Below are 21,864 nucleotides of genomic sequence, written 5' to 3' on the forward strand. Positions count from 1 at the left end.
TTACATTATTGTGGCAGACTAGGAGGAGAGGTGTAGTACAGGACTACATCCCCAGAATGCCTTGGGGTTAGAATTAGAGCCAGGGTGGGAAGCACTTGGCTCTAATGAAATGAGGGACACCTGCCTGTGATTAAGCACAAGGTGAATTCTCTTTTAAATGACATACTTATTTTCAAATAAAAGTGCACAACCTTTTTATTCCTGTTGAAATCTTAAGTATTTTGAATTCTTAATGTTAGTGATATAGCTTGTGAGGTTGTTGTGAAGCAAAATGCATTTCTGTTAGTCAGTTCTCTGTTGCAACCAATTTGTTTTTTGTTTAAATTTCCAGTGCCTTGCAGCGTGGGAGTCCATCATTCCACTCTTACAGGATAAACCGGATGGCAAAGGAGAAATGCCCTCATAATTGCCCCCCTGCCCTTCCCACCCACTCCACCTGTTTCCTGGGTACTGCCTGTCTGCATCCACAAAGTGCACATGATCACTACACTTCACTCTCATATGCCTCTGTGTGCTTTTCAAGGACATTGACTTGGGAGGGGGCTCAATGTGAACTCATTCAAAACGTGTGTTTTTTGCTGAATGTGTTTTTATATTTCTAAAATCCAAGCCATGTACTACGAACCCACCCTTCAGCTGTGTGAAGTGGACAGTTTTATTTAATTTTATTTAAAACGCTGGGTGAGTAAACATACTGGATTTAACGTTCCAAAGAATCAGGATTAAAGGTTTGGAGGTTTGTAAAGTTTTAAAGCAAATCTCTGGTGTGCATTATTTATTTATTTTTGGCCCTTGAAATGTGCAAAGCTGATGTATTCAGATCCAATGAAATGAAGCAAAAATGAGCAGTGGAGTACTAGGTGCAGAGAACATGGAATAGTGCAGTGTTGAAAGGTTTTTGTGTAAGATCTTTGGGAAATTTGTTCTCACGCAATTTGTGCAAATATCAGAAATGTGCACTCTGATTGTACTCTTCTGGACAAAGATTGCAAAAACAGAGAGACGGTATGTTGTGTATAGTCTAGAGTGGCCAAACAGCAGCTCATCACCATTTTATGCAGAGAATCGGAGGTTCTAGGATTCAGATTTTCCTGTTTCTTTAAGACACTCACACATGAGGCAAATCTAATTGCACTCTGAGCTAAAGTTGTGTAAAGCTGCCACCAGTGTACATGACCAGTACCTGGTTTTGCATAGCTCTGTATCAAATACCAGTGCACTCAATTTAGACCAACATGGCAGATTACAGTGCCCAACTTGACAATAAAAATTAAAATAGACCAGTGTTGAGTTAATATTTATAGAGTTAAAATTTATAGGAGGCTTTGTGGTCCAGTGGTTAAAGAAAAGGGCTTGTAACCAGGAGGTTCCCGGTTCAAATCCCACCTCAGCCACTGACTCACTGTGTGACCCTGAGCAAGTCACTTAACCTCCTTGTGCTCCGTCTTTCGGGTGAGACGTAATTGTAAGTGACTCTGCAGCAGAAGCATAGTTCACACACCCTTGTCTTTGTAAGTCGCCTTGGATAAAGGCGTCTGCTAAATAAACAAATAATAATATTACTAAACTTGCCAGAAATTTCGATTCTCAAAAGTTGGTGCAGTAAATTAAGAGTTGGTTGAAGGGGAGGGGGTTGATTTCAGATTTCTAAGCATTCCTCAGATAGTCAGCAATGTGACAGATGGAACTTGAAGCAATATAGTTCAGGAGTACACGCCAGGATTAACGTGGATTTGACAAAATTGTTTTCTCTCTCACTTTAAAAACCCCACTGCTCAGGATGTAAAATAGAGATTGGTTATACCTGTAATAAAAAAAAAAAATGCATTGAAATAGAACTCCTGATTTGGAAATGTCTGACTTCAAAAGAAAATAACAAGGGGACTGTCTTGCAGCCACAGTAATAACTGACTACTAACAGACTAGAGAGAGTATATGAGCTGGGACATAGCTTCTGTATGCTTAATATACTGTGTTTGGAGCAGTTATGGTTATTTTAGGGTGTAAATACTTTATAAAAAGACATATTTCTGGTCAGTTTATCAGCTTAAAAGACTACTTTCTAATTTTATAAAAGTAACGTTTTTTGATTATTTTTTTTTTCATCCTTATTTGAAAATGATGGATTTTCATTTTGTTTTAAATGTGTATTTTTAAAGTTTCCGATTTTTTTTTTTTTGTGAAATCTGTTAGGCTGCAATGCATAGAGAAAGGCAGTCTCCCCCCAATTCCCCAATAATCAGGGTAGTAGTGAAAATGATAGAAAACTTTAAAGGCACACAAACCTTTTTTTTTTTTTTTTTTTTTGTCTCATCTTTGAAAACATGTCTCTTTCTGCTGTTTGTAGAGTTTAAATGTACAAGTATAACTAAATGTCCCTGAATACAGTAAGGGAACCTCATTGACAAACTAGTACATTAAAAATTAATTATAAAAATAAAATACCATGCAGGAAGCTTTTATATTTAAACTCTGATGTTTTCAAATCTTAAGACATTTTAGACTAAGTTAAATATTGCACAACTAAAGACGTTTGAGGGGAAGCATTGATCTTGGCAAACAAACTGCCTTTTTTTTTTTTTTTATCAGAAACGGAACAACTGACTTTTTATGGACAATACAATTTCAACTTTATTCAGCATGTTTCCATCATATAATCCCCCATTGTTAATGTCATGCAGATAAACCTAAACAATAACATGGTCTTCAATGAGTGTGGATTTGAGTTAAACAGACTTTTAATAAGACTTCTGTTGACCACATAGATACAATACAAATGTCGAAGCTAGCATTTATGTTTTTTTTGTAACATGCCATTTTGTAATATATAACTGGAAACATGTGATTGTTTAACAAAAAAGCTAAACCGAATGATTTCAATACACACTTATTTTTTTAAACTTATAACCTATAGTAGAACAGGATATTGTATTCCAGCGCTGCAAAGTGAACTGCATTTGTCCCTTGTGTCTTTTTGTAATCTTGAGAAGCAGTTATTTTAAACTTGTAATCTGTTTTTAAAGACGTATTGCTAAACTGACTTATGGAGATGTCTGTTGCACTACAGAAATGAAGAATTACTTTTTTACCACTCCAAGCACTTTGTAACCTGTCTACATGGAACAGTTTTATAGCATATGTATTAGTGTGCAGGAGTTCTAAATCACTTGTGAGGAAAAACTAAACAGTTTGTTATAGTCTAACCTCTGTGTTTATGATTAGAGTGGTTGAAGTTTTGGATGAAGTAAATAAATAGCTAAACAGGAAAGTATGACATTTAAAGGTTTTATGAAGCTAAAAGCAAACTATTGTGTTTTTTTTTTATTATTATTTACAAGTCCTCTTTTTGAGCTGCACTCCACTGGAGTTCATAAATAAATACTTACGCCAGCATTTGAATGGTTTCCTTAAGGCCAGGTAGAAACACATCGTCGTGCATGTACTTTTCTGAGAATTCAGCTTTTTCTGTCTTTCAAGTCAATTTATTTTCAATTAATATGCACACTGTTAAATAAGGTTAGGGTGTATTTATTATCACACAGGTAGGATTCAGTGTTATAATGCAGTATCCCTCAAGTGTTTGATTAGTTTGATATGCACATGCAATCCCTGACATGTATGTAAGTATTATTGATTGACATGAAAGGAATGTGGCTTTGGATCCAACACAGTTTTTTTTCTTTTTTTTTTAAACAGAGTGTCTGCATTGTATAATCTTCCTCACATTAAAATACAATTTTGTGTACCAACTGCTTAAGATTACATCGGTTAACATTGAATGCAAATGTTTTGCAAAAGAACAGATATTGTTCCACATGCTTTGGATCAAGTCTGCCACAAGTTGTGGCGGTGATGTGTAGATATCTGTTTTGAGATATATTACATAATCTGCCAGAGATAAGCCACCCCTCTCTTTCAGAAACCTGATAAGACAATACAACAGTCTCATGACAGCAAATAGCAATCAGATTGAGGCTATGCATGTTTGTTAATCAGTAGGAAGATTTTTTTTTACATATTTGTACAACTGTTAAATACTGAAATATAAATAAACTTTTAAAAGTGAAGGTTTAATACTGCAACGCCTACACTATGATTGCTATGTCACAGGACAAAGGGGAAGGAGTGCAATGAAATGTAAAGAGTAAAATACCCTTATACTTTTGTCATTAAATAAGTGCCTTTTGAGATATTAAATTGTAGGCATGCCAAATTACTCTTAAAGTTATACATGTTAGGATTAGCTGTAGTGGCCCCTACTACTTTGCCTAAGTTATAGTACCAGACACCATATGTTTATTTGTTTTTGTTCTTAAGGGCTGGCTGTGTGGCCTCATATTTATTTGTTGAGGAATGCAGGAGACATTTATTTCCAAAAAGAAATTGTTAATAGTCGTCACCAATGGTTTTTACCCCGGTTTTCTCCCCAATTTGGAATGCCCAATTATTTTTATTCCAATTCATCACTGCAATCCCCCGGCGACTCGGGGAAACGGAGGCTGAAACACGCGTCCTCCGAAACGTGTTCCTGCCAATCCGTCATTTTTCACACTGCAGATCCACAGTGAAGCAGGAGCGCAACACAGATCACAGGGGTCGCTGATGCGTGGTGAACCGTGGATTGCCCTGCCGACCTAATACCTCCCTACCCGGGCGGTGCTCGGTCAATTGTGCGCCGCCCCCTAGGAACCCCCGGTCACGGTCGGCAATGACATAGCCTGGATTCTGACCTGCGATCTCCAGGCTATAGGGCGCATCCTGCACTCCATGCGGAGCGCCTTTACTGGATGCGCTACTTGGGAGCCGCCACTCCCTTGTTCTAATACAGCACTTTATGGGTGCCTTCCATTTCCTTTATAGTACCATTGCATTCTCCTTTTACAGTGGAGCCGAAACCCTTATGTGCCATAATACTTGAGTGTCCTAGTATCTGTTTGAGGGTACTGTATAGTCTATAGTACTTAAACTGTTTATTTTGTAATGCAGGAACAGGGAGATTTGTGGTGTCCAGATAATGGCCCTTTTGCTTCTGAATTGTTGACCCACACCCCTCCCCGTCAACTGAATATGTAAGTAACACTACATGTTCTGGTGTAATAACGTTTTAAAAGGCATTAAACATTGTCTTACACCTTGTTTTAGCATAACATTCTAACAAGTGCTGAGTATTTTGTTTTAATTTTTTTTTTTTTACTGTTCTCTTGTTGGAAGTTTCATGGTAGTAGGCAGGGAACGTGTGTCTTATAGCAGGAGAGAATGACTTCACCTGAGTGAAAAGAATGCCTGCAATACAACAAGAGAATTGTGGGAATGTTGTTCTGTGAAATTAATGGTAAGAAAATGTTTTTAAACCCTTGCTTATTACAATTTTAATCCAGACAGGTGAAGTGTTGTTACCTTGGTTAATAGATTTAATCCAGACAGGTGAAGTGTTGTTACCTTGGTTAATAGATTTAATCCAGACAGGTGAAGTGTTGTTACCTTGGTTAATAGATTTAATCCAGACAGGTGAAGTGTTGTTACCTTGGTTAATAGATTTAATCCAGACAGGTGAAGTGTTGTTACCTCTGATAGATGCCTGAAGCTGTAAGCTTTGGTGCATTGCTGTTAGGGGAAAACTGTGTGTGTAATAAAAATGTGTACTGTGGCTTTCATTACCACTTTATCAATTGTCTGGACTTGAGCCGTGCTGCTCTCTTGTATATTAAAATGTTCATGTCATGTAAACTCCCAGTTAACCGCATTCTTTCTTTCGATGTGGTGTCAAGTTTTGCAGACCAGTTTTCATTCGTCTAGACGCAGTCTTAAAACCATCAGATCACGAAACTAGTACCAGCAACTTAAGCAAGGTTGAGTTCAGACTCTAAGGTGTGCCTATGTTTTCTGCTCCTGTTACTTGTACAATAGTGTCTGTGAATCGAGGCTTCTTACATTTTGATGAGGACTTCTATATTTCTCAGCTAGCTACACCTCCAAGACCTGAATTCATTTTTGTATATATTGTGTTTTAAATGAATGTGATTTTAATAAGTTACATTTTGTAGAGCTTTAGATTTACCTTGCATTTTTAAATCGGCTCCTCGTTATTTTGCTGTTCGTCCATGATTAGTTTAAAAAAAAAAAAAAGAGCAAATGGCACATAGCAGCTTGCATCTTTGTACTGAGCCAATTCATGTGTTTTTACTTATTTTCTGTATAAAATCCAAGAAAAGAACATAGAAAAACAAATGTACCTGTGACCTTATACCCTGTTTTTTTTAAATATAGTATAATATATGTATTTTATGTATTACTACTCTTCAGTTAATGCACACATACTTACTGTAGATGTGTGTTTCACCAACATTTATCTGATTTTTATGAGCTCCTACTTTCTGTAACAGTTGAGATTATACAGAAAGCTTTGCATCACTCTGAGTTTCCCACTGGAGAGAGGCAGCTGTGAGCAGCCTGTATTACTAAATATATCCAGACTGGAAACTGTGGTTCCTTTCTACATTTTATTAATGAGTGCTGTTACTTGGTTACTAATTCAGCACTAATGCTTTGCACTCTTCTGTTCTCGGTATATTTTTTCTTGATGATTTATATATATGTAATATGGAAGCTCTTATGTTTAACTCTTTTCCTTTTATATATATCATATGGAAGCTCTTTTGTTTTTGACTGTTTTCCTTAGGTTTTTGGCCTGGTTATATCATTCGTTTGAATAAACTCATATTTATGGCATTGTTGACTTATACTTTGTGCTGTATATACTTATTCACTTTTGTGGTAGCTCTGCTATTGCCATTAAAAAAATATTGAGCACTAAAAAGGAGAAAAAGAAAGGGAAACATGATTATCAACTGGTATCAAATCTAGTTTGATCCTTTTTTTTTCTTTTATTTTCCTTAAAATCCCCAACTGAGCTTGCTGTATATGCGTGTGGATTGGGTTGTCGTCTGTATAAAATGTGTGTTAACCAAGGCTGAGAAACTAGATTCTCTTACATTTTAGGTAGCATTAGCAACATTATCATTGTGCTAAAGATCTCTATGTACTTTGTCTGTCATCTGTATTAAAAAAAAAAAAAAAAAGAGCTTAACATTTTGAAAGTTCAATCCCCAGTAGAGATTATTTGTTCTGTGTTTTTGGGACAGACTAGGTCCTAATACATCTAGTGTGTTTACAATAAAAATATATGGGCCTATTTAGGCTGTTTTTCATGTAACTTACCTGAAATTAATATTTTTGAAAAGTTAGGTGTAGTGGTAAGCCAAATGACAATAATTAGAGTTGTACACATTGGATTAACTAAAAATTGGTATCAGTGCATTGAACAAGATTTGTGTTTTTATTTAATGTGTCGCAGTGTGTGGTAATATGAGCATTGTGACATTATCAAAGGTCACGGTCATGTTTTGAGCTCTTTTTGGACCTTTTTCGTTTTGAGTTTAAATGTCTGAAAATGTGTTCCACTTGAGCTAGAAGTGTTTAAGAAGGTTCATAATATTCCTCAGATTGTGTCAGTTTTTACAAAATAGATTTGATCTTACCACTTGGTTTTGGAAGCGTGTCAAAAATGTCCCCTTTGGACAAAAATATGTCTAGTTTTTAGTATTTTTGCAAACCCATACAAGTTATACATCTATGGAAAGCTTTTTAGCTCTCCTTTTTATATTACATGTCATGTTTTCATAGGTAGAGTAAATATTTGGAGAAGTATTTATATCTGTGCTCAAACAGAAATTCTTGTACCCACTTTAAGTCTATCGGCAGCATCAGCCATAAGCTTCCTTAGCATTTTCAGCAACTATCGAGATTTGTTTTCTGAATGTACCCTGACTATGGAATTACTCTCTTCTATTATACCATTACAACCAGCCTGTAATTATCTCCAGCAGAATATTGATGATGACTTCCAGGGAAATGTCTGTTATATAATGTGTTAATTATTGCACTATTAAGAATAGTAATGATGATGATAATAATTAATGTGCTGTATATAGGAGGCTCATTATTGTTGCTCCATAAAAGCACCAGGGATTCCTTTTTGCAGAAGAGTCACATTAAGTAGCTGCTTCTTGCAGTAGAGCTCATACCTCCATGTATCTACCTGTTCTCTCTTAGTTTGTGTGGTATGCACAGAGATTAAGGTCTCGCCCCAAACCTCCTTGTGATTCACTGGGAATTTCTGAAGTTGTCTTAGTAGCTTCAGTTTGCCTGTCCCTACCATGGCACTTCTATTCCAGCCCGATAAGGCATGTAAACCTGGGAGGGCATGGACTATTTCACAAATGCTGCCATGCAGGATATGGATTGGGATGACTCTTCTTCGCTTTCCTGCACCTGTGAGAAAACAGAACTGCTCTGCTCTGGAGCATGTGTGTCCTATTGTGCTAGATCCACTAGCTCCTCCTGATGTCCTCATGTGATTTTCACTGGCACTGTGCTATCCTGAAACACACCTCCTATAACCAGCTGTTGACCTGGGAGCATGTCTTTCTTCCCTCTCGGACACATACACAGCAAGAAAATCCTTAAATCTGGCCTTGTTGGAATTACATGGATATAAATTTGCCCCACTTTTTGGGTGGATTGTGGTATTAACAGTTATGTCTTTACCCTACGTATATATGTATTAAACAATAATAAAGACAATGACAAGTATTATTCAAAATATATCAAATCGAGCGGTTTGTTAAACAATACTCATAGTATAGTAAAATAACAAGAAGCAATTATAGGATATATTCCTCCTCTGGATCGGAATTCCCCAAGTAAAGTGGCGATGTCTAGATACCTCTACCCTATGTACTAATTCAACAACTAACTTTAAGATAACACCCTAATACGTGTCCTAAACTGATTAGCGGAATGTCATTGTCGTTATTAAGCGTTTGCTAAGCACCGATAACCTATTTTCACCTCGGAACCATTCTTTCTGTTGCACAAATGAGTTCTTGCTAAACTTACGCTGTCAAAAAGAAGTGTACCAATAACAGAATGTTCCAGTTCTACTGCGACCAAACACTACTTAGAATTTTAGTACATCTACAGTGGATTTCAATAATGTCTGCTTTCACAAAGTGCAAACTAATACCACATGCACAAAGACATTAACCCGTTCATACCCTTCACAGTACAAAAGACATGCCCTTTTGTGCATGTCCAGTTGTGTATGTAGTTACATTAATAATTTCCTACATACTCTTTTGGTATGGGCATATGTAGACTATGAACGTCCACCTCAAGGCTGTTGCCTCCATTTTGACGCCAGATATGTTCATGAGTCTTAGTGGAGTTGTCTAAATTCTACCTATTGAAGACGATATCCACCTTTGTACATCATTTGATTATGTGCAGGGGTCTTCGTTTGTATAGTATAGAATGCATCAGCATACACTGGCTTTTGAAACTGAACTACCTCCATGGCATCTGTTATACATGTATATGCTGTAGCAGGTGCCCTGTTGATGTTTGGCAGCATTTCGATGATGTCTTCTGCAGCAAACTTCTCCAGTTCAGCCTTCAGAGCACTCTTGTCTGTACACTTGATTAGAGGTAGCCACCGAACACTTGTTATATATATATTGTAAAATGTGCATATCCCTGATTTCAGACAAAAAAGAACTGATCAGTTCTGCACAAAAAAAGGGTATAGTAATATCCAATCTTGTAATACCATTCAAGAAATTGTGTTTTAAAGCCTTGATAATTACTACTTTAACTTTGGGAACTTCTCTAATTTTTTTTGTAAATTGTCACAAAAGTTTCTACATTTGTTTCATTTGACAGGACCTCTCTCCCAAGTATATCTTCAATTCGGGGTAAGGGGAAGATCAAACCCTTGGGGCATTGTTTTAATTTGTATACTACCTAAGGAAATCTATTCGTGTACTTGTAAATAGTTAGAAGTGAAGTTACAATAGTGACTGCAATACAATATAGATCCTTCAGGTTTACCCTTCTGAAATTACTGGAGCAATGGCTTACAAATGACAGCCTGGATATATTTGTATAACAGTAAATAGCCTGCTGTCTGCAAGCTGCAAACAGAGAGCACATGGAAGAGTTGGATTGTGCCAGCTTTCTCTGTCACATGGGGAGGGGGTTGACTTTGGTTTACAAAAAAAAAAAAAAAAGTCCACAAAAAGTCTAGTTGGGTTTCAAAACTTCCAAAGCATTTATTTTGGATCCAGATAAACTTCTTGTACTGTTTGGATACTGTTCATTTGAAACCTAAAATGCTTTTGGTCAGGCACATTGAATCAAAACCATTTCTGTGGCCTAAATGGATTGTGGGTGGCTGGTTTCAAGAACCAGTTCCATTTTTCTCCCAGCGAGACCTGCCTTGGATATATGGTTTTACTTAGTTATTTGTGCCTATATATTCTGGATCTTTTACCACATCCTTGCCTATTGAAATAAGAGATTGTTAGAAACAGATGTATAGAAAGTGGTTACAAAATGTTCCTAATTATTAGCTACATGAGTAGTTGTGCATTCCTGTCCTGAAAGAGACAGTAACTTGGCACAGTATTTTATGAGCCTACTGGAAAAAATAACACTACTACATTTAATGCAGGAGATGCTTGGATTGAGCACTGGTCTATGGCCAGCATATCCACTTATGCCAATAGTTTGTATTTTGCAGGATGTCTTGAGCAAGTTTAGCACATGTTCAGGTTGTCTTTGGACAGTCGCTGTAAGTTTTAAAGTGTACACAGCAGATTTTCCAGAGAAAGTAGTCTATCGGTGTGATTTCCAGTGACTTCAGTGGTGATCCAGTATGATCTATAGTCCATCCAACAAGTATGATATCGGTTCTCCAAGTAATCAATGCAATTTTCTTACCTTTTCTTCCCACCATATAATGCACTACACAAATATGCTTAATTACCCAATAGCAGATTTTCTTTGCAGAGTTGTCTGGTTAAGATCAAAATGTCATCCTTTTAGTTTAAGCAAAATCGGTATGGATTTGTTTTAGCTAGTTGTACCAGGTTAAACATACACAAGGGTTAGCCTCAACCTTATCTTGAAAATAATTAAAAGAATAACACACACACACAAAAAAAAACTAACATAGTAACAGTGAAAGCCAAAACTGAAGACCATTTGTCATATTAGACAAGTGTTCTGTTTTTCACCTTTTATGATGTCAGTCTTTTTACTTGTTTATTGTTTACTATGGAGTTCATACTATGTACACTTGATGTTTGAGTTATTGATGATGTTGTTTTAATACTTTTAATGCAATATCTTTACCTCAACTGGTTTTAAATATTGGACCAATAAAAATGAATGTGTTTTAAGACTCGTCAGCCGTTCTTGTGAAGTACCATTGTATGCGAGTGATATTTGTTCAGTTTGTAATGTGAGCTTGGGTTACTTGAAGTCCCATTACATGAACTGCTTTTAGAGGTGCGGTACATATTCTGATATGGGCTTCTTGTAAAATCTGTATTCAAAAACACCAAAAATGGAAACACAGGAAATAGTAAGAACTCCCAAATTGCAAAGTCATTTGCCTCTTAGGACGTCAACGGTAAAATATTTTTTGTTTTGCTTATCCAAGGTAAAACAGAGCTTCCATCTGGCATTCATAACCCCCTGCTGCTGGTAGGAGCGGTAGGGAGGTTTAGTTCAGTGGAGTAACAGTGTGTCCAGAAAGCTTGGGGTGATGTAAACAAACGGGTAAGCCAACAACACCTGGTTTCTAATTAAGCAGAATACACACAAGGCTAAACGATGGAAAAATATAGTCAACATTTTCCCCCGGAATAGAGCTGCACACACAGATTATTATAACAATTGGAGAGCGTCAATCAGCACAAATTGAAAAAGCTCTTGCTTCAAATGTTTGAATTTGAAGAGCAAATTAGCCCCATCAACACCACCGACCCTGGGTGTCATCACCTACTTGCTGTGGACATCTAAATCTGGATCATCAGTTCACGCAGCTCTTTTCAAAAGCTACTGTATTTAAAAAATAATAAATTATAATAATATTAGTAATAATAAATCCTCCTGGGCTGGTATGTGGTGTCACAATAAGGGGAAATCACAATGACTAATGTTTTTGTTGTTTTTCAACCAGTACTAGGAAAGTCCCCATTCAAAATAATAATAATATTTAAGTACATTAAAAACATTAAGAAACAAATAAAAATATATGTTTTGTGGATACAGTGCTCCCTTGCTATAACACGGGTCTCGAGAGACACACAATATGAGCGTTGTAACCGAACCACCAACCTGAGTCAGATGCCAACACAGACCACAGACCTCCAGAGGTGAATAGCACAAGGGAATTAGATTGCTGCCATCCTTTTAGCAGAACACAATGCAGATGAACATTAAAACATTATAACAGGGGGCTCCCGAGTGGCACATTCGGTAAAGGTGTTCCGCGTGGAGTGCAGGATGTGCCCTATAGCCTGGACGTCGCCGGTTCAAGTCCAGGCTATTCCATTGCCGACCGTGGACAGGAGCTCCCAGGGGGCGGAGCACAATTGACAGAGTGCTGCCGGGGGGGGGGGGTTAAGTCAGCCAGGGTGTCCTCGGCTCACCACGCACCAGCGACCCCTATGGTCAGGCCGGGCACCTGCGCGGTTGCCTGTAAGCTGCCGAGAGCTGCATTGTCCTCCGACGCTGTAGCTCTGAGGTGGCTGCATGGTGAGTCCGCAGTGTGTAAAGAAGCAGGTAGCTGACAGCACACGCTTCGGAGGACAGTGTGTGTTCATCTTTACGCCTCCCGAGTCAGTGCAGGGGTGGTAGCGGTGAGCTGAGCCTATAAATAATTGGACATTCTAAATAATATGGGAAAGAAAATAAAAATAATTGACTTTGTAAAGGAGGCTGTCTGGTCCAGAGGTTAAAGAAAAGGGCTTGTAACCAGGAGGTCCCCGGTTCAAATCCCACCTCAACCACTGACTCATTGCGTGACCCTGAGCAAGTCACTTAACCTCCTTGTGCTCTGTCTTTCGAGTGAGACGTAATTGTAAGTGACTGCAGCTGATGCATAGTTCACACACCCTCGTCTCTGTAAGTCGCCTTGGATAAAGGCGTCTGGTAAATAAACAAATAATAATAATTACATATTAAGCAAACCTAGATTTCATACATTCATTAAAATGTACAATCTTAATTTTAAAAAACAATCATTTCTATCTGATACAAGCTATCTTGCGTTAATTAAATATCACTTGTGTTCTACAAAGCTTGAATGGATTTATTTTTATACCAAGATAAATTACATAACTCCTTCAAATATACATTTTTGTTTTTGTTTTACTGCCAAGCAGTTGAGCCACATGGTGAATTTGTTATTTTAATACCACATTTGTCCTGCCTTAGCTAAGGCAGCAAACAAATGTATATTTAATCTGCTACCTGATTTTCATATATGCTGAAGAAATTGTGTTTTGTTGATAAACACAGTACATGTCCATTTTATTCTGTGCACACTTGTCAATCACATAACAAATTCTATACATTTTTTTAATCATTATTAAATTGCCTTTGTGCAGTTACCCAAATTTGTCACTTTAGGAGTTTAGGATTACCACTTTAGTATTTCTGGATCCTTTTTTCCAAATGGAAATGGATTCTACTGGTAACTTCCATTGGGGTGGGGGCAAACTTGTTACAAGTCTGCTACAAGAGACACCCTCAGCTAAGATAACAACTAAATATCTTTGTGTAGTGATGGAAATAAGCCATTGAGCCACTCCAGGTTTTACTATGAGTCTGATAATTAGACACGTTTTCAGATATCAAGCTCGGGTGCTGTTTAATTGTAATATGTCATTTACAAAACACACCCACGAAGGTAGCTGTGCTCTGTCTTTAACACTTAATTGTAACTAAACCTGAAGTACAGCTCTGCCACTCTTAGAGTGGAAGCATATATTTTGGTAAAATACAAAATGTAGGTTTACAGTAATATACTGTATAAGTCAATATAGCATTTTATGCATAAAAAAAAAAGTGCTATACATTATACAGCTGTTGGCTGCCAAACTCCACAAACAATAGTGTTAAGGTTAGTTAGGGGGTAAATGCCAGGCATAGCATGTAATGCACCAGAAATGTATGTCCTTCATTGTGATGCAACTCATTACAGGAAGGGAAACTGCCTGGTCAGTTACTTGGAAGACGTGTGTAGCCATGTCTCCCTGTCCTGTATCCCACAATGCTGAAAAAAAGGATGACATGAACAATAGTCAGGGCAGGAATAATATAATTATTATAAATAATATATCATTATTTGTTTCCTAAGAATTTGAGTCACTTTACTCTCATATTATATTTTTTCACCTGGTATCACAAACTCCAATTACTACAATTCTAATCTAGAACTACTGTTTCCTAAAGGTAATGTAGTCTAAGATTATGGTCTGCAAAACCAGACATAGAAGTATTAACTATCCTCAGATGTGGCATACATTCCTTGTTGCTTAATTAACATATGGCCAGAGTCACAAACACAGCAACACTTCTATATATTCAGTACCAATACATCTCACATTGTTAGGGTGAAATTCCTCAGTGATACCTCAGCTGTTCCCTAGAATTTCATCCTTTCCTTTTCTAGATACTTTACAGATCTCAGGGAGGCATTTCACTTTGGAGCTTACCAAATAGGGATGATGGCTAAAACGCTGAGAATGTAAGACACAATGAAGCAGAATCCAGTGAACCAGACAAGGGTAGCTTGGTAAATCTTGGTGAAAATGGGTGAGGTGGCCACACTGGCGATGGTGAATGACATCTGGAGCAAAACGAACATTTTGCCTTTGGGAAAAGAAAAACACAGGTTAAATGAAAGATGTTGTGATTCTCTTTATGTCAGCAGCCTATTCTTTTATACATTTTCATGAAAATCTAATTAGACACCATTAATTTTAGCAATAAAGGACAAACAGTTAAATTAGAAACATTACAAAATGAAAAATAATATAAATTAAAAGTGCTGAAGAGGACTTGAAATGTACAGTATAACAGTTGTTTGGTTCCAGTTTTGTAAAATAAACAGGTGTTTTACATCTTTCAAAAAATAGGAGCTTAAAGACTGGAGCAAAACCTTTGAAAATGTATTGAAAGATGGACTTTGGAAAAAAGGGGAGATTTGGTGTCTCTTTCAACAGAGAAAATGATGTCAGTTCTCAATCATACAAAGCAACCCTGAGCTACAGTCGAATGAGCACACTCAACATTGAAATTAAAGGAAGCAAGAATCTACTTGAAACAGGATTCACATTTAATACATGGCTCTCCCCCTTCTAAAATGAATCAGCAGTCCAATGGTAACTAAATAAAACATGAACACAAGTGAATAGCCAGTAATAATGTGTCAAGAGAATTTCCCAGTTTTCCTGTAATCCATAATAAAACATTAAGAAAATGTTTATTTACGCATCAATCTGGAGGTTTTGCTTTGAAACAAGGCAATTCTCAGAAAAGGATATATTGTGTTTAGTCATGTAATGGCTATAGCTAGTTCTCAATGGGGCACTAGATTGTCATGTTCAGTTGGTGTAGGACTAGATCAGCCAGTCTGGGAGTGCACTGTCATGTTAAGAGTTGAGAGGGTTCCATTGCTAAATTAGTCCTGTCTGTTTTCTGTTATTGATTTCTGTTATTGTCACTGAGCACTTGGGGACAGGTATGGGGATGGCAGGCTGTGATTGGGTTGGGATCCTGTCAGTGATGTTAGGAAGGGAGGTTATAAATACTGTGGGGCGGCCTGCACAGATCAGAAAGCAAGTTACCAGTTTGGTGAGACACCTCCGGTACGACATGATGCCCAATATAGCAAAATAGAATAATACTATTCTAATAAAAAGTACTTTAACCCTGCCTGGGTTTGTTTAGGGTAAACAGCCTCTTTTATATATTAAACTAAAAGCAAAAATAACTGGTGATAGCTGGTACGGAATCAAATTTGGTGAAAATTCTAATTGTATTTGTTATTTGAGTAAATATTTTCAAAACTGGTTAAAAACACTAAACACAATGCAGGTGGCTTGGGTTTCCCCTAATACCAAGAGTGAAAGTGGAAAACAATTTTTTATTTACCATATGATGAGCCTTGGACTTGTTTGGACAGCAGTGATCGGATGGTAGGCATTGGAATCAAGGCAAACAGATTCAAAGCTCGAGCTGGGTGGGGGAAAACAGGAGGCAGGTCAACATTAGAAAACTTCATTGATGCTTTGTGATTACTGTATTTTTCAGTATCTCTTTCCTGTGTTAAGACAATATAAATAAACACACACACACACAATAGTAACAATAGTAAAGCACCTCACCAGTCAAGGACATGACATAAATGATGTAAAGTTTGTAGCATTTAGAACAGCTAAAATTAGACAATGCGACATATAGAAGAATAAAAGAAAGAAAATGGATAAATACACTGAACACGATTATGCCAGCGGGACTCAACAGAAAAGAATGAACTAATTAACTCCAATAATTACATAACATTTATATAAATAAATAAACAAAATTCATTCAAAAGTTGTGCATGCTGATGTGCTGGAGAGGCCAAATCAAGGCTGATCCTCAGAGCCAGCATTGCATGATAATATAAATATAAGTTTATATAAAATAATGTTAATTAACATTAATACAGATTTAAAGATAGAAGTAGAAATGATGTCACAATATATAGAACACCATTACATCATGTAAGAATAAATCGTGGATTTGAATATGAACAATAACAAGTAGTTGCCATGCCGTCAATAACCTATAAATACCTCCAATGTTTTGATTCAAACACATTGAAAATGTTAAACCTCAAAGATATTATATTAACATATACCTCAGCTCCTCTCTGTGTTTTTCCTGGTTTGAATGTCTTCTCGTAATAGTTCATTTTGTACTGTTTTAAATCTGTCTAGATTAGATGATAAAATACCACTTCTACTCTTTATTTATATTTTATTCATGTGGCGAGATAGAGAGAGAAAGCGGTTACAAACCGAAAAGATAATAACTATACAGGGTGAAGCAAAGCTCAGGCACCATTGGAAAAAAAACAAATACAGACACATACAGAGCTTTCTTATAATTGTGTAAATATTTTCAAAAGTTGTAAAAAATAAATTACAGTTGACTACAAAAGTTAGGAAAAGATTAAATGCAGTTACAGTGTTCACTTTGTAGAGTGTGACAGACTGACATGATCAGTGCACAAGTCTTCATATTTTGAACATGAACTAAAAAACAGTCCATTCACAGCAGGGAAAGCGAGAATTGTCTGGAGCACTGTTCTGTTGTTTACAGGTGTTGATCCGCTAAAGACAATGTTTGATAACATCACGTCTGAAGGCGGTCCTCCTTTATGTTTGCATACAGGTTGCCTAGAGTCGCTGCAGTCAGTGTACACAGCACTCAGTGTGACATTGACCCTGTACTATCCAATGGCCAGGATTGTTAATTACTGATAAATTGTACTTTGAGTTTTACCCCACCAAATGTGACCAGGCAAGAAAACACTCCAAGAGAAGGGAGCATAACAGAACTTTTGATGTACAATGAAAAATATTCTGGACTAGTCTACTGAGATGGCAGCACCTCATTCACTGTTTAAACTAAACTCATTGCTTCAGTGAGTCATAATGTAATTTCCTTTAGCTCTGATCACTGCCTGGCACAGATCTTGACATGACGCCAAATCCAAACCCGACACTGCAGGTGCTTTATGTTACTTTATAAATGCATGAAGATTTTGTAGAAATAAATTAAAAAAAAAGGAATCACAGGATAATGTAAGACAATGCTAGAATTCCGCCCAGCACTGTTTCTTGGAATAGAATTGTTTATTCATGAGAAAGGACAAACTACATTCTGTGCACTTTATTATAAAGTAGACTTTGTTAACATCCCACTTTGTTCACAATCCTCAAATGCACTTAAGCTCCCTCAGCCCACTTTTTGAAGCCACTATGTCATTCTGTGAGCCATATAGCCATGCTCCATTGGTACTAATACATTGAGAGGTTATACATGCCATATTCATGCTATGTTTTAGCCTTTGTTATAGATATTTTTAACATTGACATTTAAAGTAATAACCTTTCCAAACTTAGTAAAACTACCTGAGGAATGTAAATAAACTGGGTTGTCAACAAGGTCTACTTTCTGGTAAAGTAGAGAGTAGAGGAGGAAGAATGTAGCTCAGCATGTTTATTTTCGTATTAAATAAGGCCATTCTAACTACACCCATGGAGTATATGCAAACTAGATTGTCAGACTGTCTGTAGTTTAAAAAAAAAAACTAAGGCAAATTATATTAGTGCAAAAATGTAACATGATTTTGGGACAGTTCTGTTTTAATAACGTGTGCTGTATATATTAGTCCCTTACATAGATTAAATTAAAGGAAAGTCTCCACATATAACAGGTTTAGATTTCATTATGATAAGTGTTAGCATGGCACATTTCTTAGAGAAAAATGGGCGCTTTGTTTATAGATTTGCACCAGGCTAGATGTAATACAGTTACTTTTGTTAATGATTAAACAGTACCCTTTGTAAAGGATAGTATTCACAAGAAATACAGCTCAACTGTACTTTCTAATAATGACTGTAGGGTGGGCAGGGTTACCGCCCTATACAGGACTATTGAGTCAAGACTAATAACATGCCAACACTGTGTCACAACAGGGGTGGAGAACACTGCAGCATTTCTGCCCAGTTCTTTAGACTTGCCTCTATCTCTGCGTACGTTGTTTTGAAAGAGACTTGATAATATGATTGGCTATTTTGATTAGGTATAGCTATCAACACATAATTCATTGGTAGAACAGAATTCAATATACAGTGTATGGGTAGAGGTTTATGACTTATCAGCAAACTCGTAGCAGGGGGTAAATTTGACATTTTATTGAGATCTAAAAAAAAACCTAAATATAGTCAAATAAAAGGAACTAGAAATGTGAGTTTTTGTGAACATAAAGAAAGCATCCCTGATGTGTAAAATGAGTTGCTGAAACCCTTGGATGGGGATATCCCGTATAAAAAATAAAAAAATGGACACTACAGTACATAAAAGTATTATTTCCAAAACTATAGTGCAGTAATTGTTGCATCAAAGGTACTTTTAAGCTGATCACTTCGGATTATTATTTTTTTAATAAAAGGTTATTCTCAATACCAGTGCATTTATTGTGAAGTGGGACACACGTTGAGAGCTATAAAAGAGTAATCTCTCATAAGAAGCCTTATTATTATTTGTTTATTTAGCAGACACCTTTATCCAAGGCAACTTACAGAGACTAGGGTGTGTGAACTATGCATCAGCTGCAGAGTCACTTACAATTACGTCTCACCCGGAAGACGGAGCACAAGTGATTTGCTCAAGGTCACACAATGAGTCAGTGGTTGAGGTGGGATTTGAACCGTGGACCTCCTGGTTACAAGCCCTTTTCTTTACCACTGGACCACACAGCCTCCTATTTTATTATGGTAGAACTACTACTGGGTTATATTAACAACACTTTAAGCATTCTTGTACTTGGAGTTTCAGAACCCTGGAAACCTTGAAGGATGTTTACAAGCACTATTAAGAAAGTATTTAGATTAAGTAACAGTTAAGTTTTGTGAATTGTGTCTGTCCTGAAACATTTGAATACTTAAAAATAATCAAACAAAAAACTGTTTCTTACCAATGTAAAACATGTAGGTCTTTCGCACAAACGCCATCACCAGTATCCCAGTCCCGAATGACACCATCCCAACGATGATCATGGTGGTGTCCCTTAAACACTTGGAGAATACATACACTCCCAGGAAACTGGTGATGAAAATCACAAAGCCGGCTGCATTCCCATAGCCAATCTGTTCAGCTCCCCAGCTCAGGGGTTCCTTTATGACAAAGGATGGTAAGATGTCCATGGCTCCTGACACTGACACATCATACAATATAGCACCAGCGAACAAAAGCACAACGCTGATCAAGTCAAACGTGCCAGAAGTCGATGACCCATCTGTTACTGTGGGTGCATTGTCGGATCCACCTGTACCACAGTTGTCTGCTGTTTGACCATGGGGGAGTATTGCTGGTGTGCTCTCAGTACCGGGTACCTTCAAAATGGAAATGCTGTAGGACCAACAAAATATGTACAAAAAAACAGTGATCCCCACCAGCATAACACCTTGGTGATGTGAAACATGAAACATATTGAAGATGTGACCAGATGAGATGCTACCAATAAAGCCAGCTATTCCATAGACCAACTCAATGCTTATCAGTCGGATGGACCTCCGAGTTTCATCCGAGCGAGCTGATGCCAAAGCCATGACCCCAGCCCAGTAAGAAGAAAATCCCCCAAACAAACCATACACAACAGCTGCCCCAAACATCACTTTGACAGGCCACTGCAGAAGAATAACAAGGAGCAGCATCAATCTGGAGAGCATGTAGCCCACAAGAGGCACACATATCGGGATCTTTCTGTTCCTTTTGTCCCCGAGCCTCGCCAGGAAGAATGCCGGCAGGAATGGGACAAACCCTGAGATCATACCGTAGATCATGAGGAAATCTGACACTGCCGTCTGCTGCGCGTTGTCTCCATGGTCCGTGGAGTTGGTAAGCGAGGAGTTGCTGGAAGTCACATTGTAACGTTCTTTCACTACCATCAACAACCCGGTATCGTAGAACGCACTGGCAACTTGTGCAGCAACCACTACCGGCTCAATAAATTCAATACAACCCATCCTTTCACTGAATAGTTCTTATGTTGAATCGTCTTTTTTGCCAACAACGGGACTGAACATCCTTTAAAAATTAATCGTTATGCCAGTCTTACCAGAGCAGCAATTGCAGTACAGATCAAAACTGACATATTTTACACATTGGAATGTGGTGGTTTTCATTTCACTTTTTTTTATCGCAGTATCCACAATGTAGCCACGTTGACCGTCTTGAAAAAAAACATTTAAACACATTACAGTTGACTTACTTTCTAACTTCTAGCCGGTGGCTTGTTTCATTGCAATGTTTCTCGAGTCGGCTTACTGCTGCTGTTGCAGCTGCTGAGGGACCACGACTATGACGTTAAACGAAAGCTACAAGCATACAGGATGACGTTGAAATGCGAAAGCAATACAGCAGTACACAAGAAAATTCTGTATTATGTCAAATTTCCTCGTGTGTTGGATTGAGCTACGTTTTCTAAACGTTTGTTTTACTGCAATGTTTGCCTCGCGTTCTTAAACTGGATTGCAAGCAATAGTAATGAAACAATCTATCAAAACTAGACATAAACAGCTCTGGAGCAAACTTTGCACGGTAGCAAAAACTCTAAAACTAGCCCAAACAGCACTAAATAATGTGAAAATCCAACCATGTATGTAATGTTTACTTTTTAGAAGCCAAACCACATGTGATTAAGTAAGAGTGCAAGTTGTAGAAGTAGAAAAATATTACTTGTACAGTCCACTACTGTGGCCGACTGAGCCGGTCCCACGCCAGGATGGGTCCTGCCATTTTCATTTTTTAAATGTATTTATTTGCTTTTGCCAGGGGCCGGCGGGATATTCTCTTGGGCGGTGTCGGGATAGCAGTGATCACATTGATCGTATAGTTTCTTAAAAAAAAGTTACAGCTGCTTGCCAAATATTCCGAATGGCTGGATATTCGTTAATCGCCGACTCCACACAGTTAAATTTTTCTTTTTACACAAAGTACAGTATGGATGAGGTTAAGTGTGCTTTTTTAGAATTTTTTTTAAATGTGATCCAGTGCCATTATATGAAACATGGACCAATTCAGACCAGAAAAGCAATACTGGTGAGCGAGCTCCCAGAGTTTAACTTATATTAGAACATACTGTACATCGCAAAGAAAGAGTGACAGGTCCCG

General features: G+C 37.4%; 2 protein-coding genes across 3 annotated transcripts in view; one reads left to right on the forward strand and one right to left on the reverse strand.

Annotated features, from left to right (window-relative positions):
* LOC117973245 (sorting nexin-30-like) overlaps window positions 1–11,300 on the forward strand; it is a 34,584-nt gene extending 23,284 nt beyond the window's left edge. Inside the window, exons 9-10 of one of the 2 annotated variants that reach the window (XR_009307918.1) lie at window positions 332–5,382; window positions 5,509–11,300. Coding sequence is in view for 1 of the 2 variants with exons in the window: in XM_034924906.2 (XP_034780797.2) it covers window positions 332–406 (75 nt within the window). In the remaining variant the exon portion in view is untranslated. Of the gene's footprint in view, window positions 1–331 lie in introns of both variants that reach the window. The other variant, XM_034924906.2, reaches the window with a different exon arrangement.
* A 1,945-nt stretch (window positions 11,301–13,245) lies between these two features.
* Window positions 13,246–20,832, reverse strand: LOC117421566 (thymic stromal cotransporter homolog). The gene is made up of 4 exons (XM_034036104.3): window positions 19,667–20,832; window positions 16,069–16,152; window positions 14,628–14,784; window positions 13,246–14,185 (listed from the first exon to the last, which is right to left on the reverse strand). The coding sequence occupies exons 1-4, from the start codon at window positions 20,715–20,717 to the stop codon at window positions 14,131–14,133; spliced, it is 1,347 nt and encodes a 448-aa protein (XP_033891995.3). The 5' UTR covers window positions 20,718–20,832; the 3' UTR covers window positions 13,246–14,130.
* Between the last annotated feature and the right edge of the window lie 1,032 nt (window positions 20,833–21,864).

The sequence above is a fragment of the Acipenser ruthenus genome, chromosome 2 (genome assembly GCF_902713425.1).
Source record: "Acipenser ruthenus chromosome 2, fAciRut3.2 maternal haplotype, whole genome shotgun sequence".
In the NCBI taxonomy this organism is placed as follows: Eukaryota; Metazoa; Chordata; class Actinopteri; order Acipenseriformes; family Acipenseridae; genus Acipenser; species Acipenser ruthenus.

Bases quoted from the DNA above. Each gene is read 5' to 3' on its own strand.
- LOC117421566 (XM_034036104.3), bottom strand. From the start codon at position 20,717: ATGGGTTGTATTGAATTTATTGAGCCGGTAGTGGTTGCTGCACAAGTT. The intron at 16,153-19,666 runs GTAAGAAACAGT...TCCCCCACCCAG, and splicing joins GACCTACATGTTTTACATTG to CTCGAGCTTTGAATCTGTTT. The intron at 14,186-14,627 runs GTAAGCTCCAAA...CCTTTTTTTCAG, and splicing joins TTAGCCATCATCCCTATTTG to CATTGTGGGATACAGGACAG.